General features: G+C 60.6%; 1 protein-coding gene across 1 annotated transcript in view; it reads left to right on the top strand.

Annotated features, from left to right (window-relative positions):
* The window catches only part of LOC119594333 (heat shock 70 kDa protein 12A-like), a gene marked incomplete at its 3' end in the record, with an annotated part of 15,558 nt that overhangs the window by 14,012 nt on the left and 1,097 nt on the right, over positions 1-449 (top strand). The window contains 1 exon segment of the mRNA XM_037943392.1: positions 28-165. Coding sequence (XP_037799320.1) covers positions 28-165 — 138 coding nt within the window.

Genomic DNA, 449 nt, shown 5'->3' with positions numbered 1-449 from the left:
TCCCTCACCCGCCTCCCCCTTCCGCAGGCCATTGAGTCCGTCCTTTCGGCTCCTGAAGTGGGTCCGCTGCAGTACATGTTCCTCGTCGGGGGATTCGCCGAGTCGGAGCTCCTCCAGAAGCACATTCGCGATGTCTTCGGACACAGAGTCAACGTTATCATCCCGCAGAGGAGCAGAAGAGAGGAGGAGGGAGGAGGAGAGGAGAGGGGGGGAGGGAGAGGGAGAGAGCGAGGAGAGAGAGGGGAGGGAGAGAGGAGCAGAGGGGCGAGAGGGAGGGAGGGGAGGGAGGGAGAGGGGAGAGAGGAGGAGAGGGGGGGAGGGAGGGAGAAGGGGAGGAGAGGGAGAGGGGAGAAAGAGGGGATGAGAGAGGGAAGGAGAAAGAAAATAGGAGGAAAAGAGGAGGAAATGGAGGGGAAGAAAGAGAGAAGGACTAAGAGAAAGAGGGAAGG

Source organism: Penaeus monodon, chromosome 33 (genome assembly GCF_015228065.2).
Source record: "Penaeus monodon isolate SGIC_2016 chromosome 33, NSTDA_Pmon_1, whole genome shotgun sequence".
Lineage (NCBI taxonomy): Eukaryota > Metazoa > Arthropoda > Malacostraca > Decapoda > Penaeidae > Penaeus > Penaeus monodon.
The sequence above is the reverse complement of the archived record's forward strand: the minus strand, read 5'-3'. Positions and strand labels throughout refer to the sequence as shown.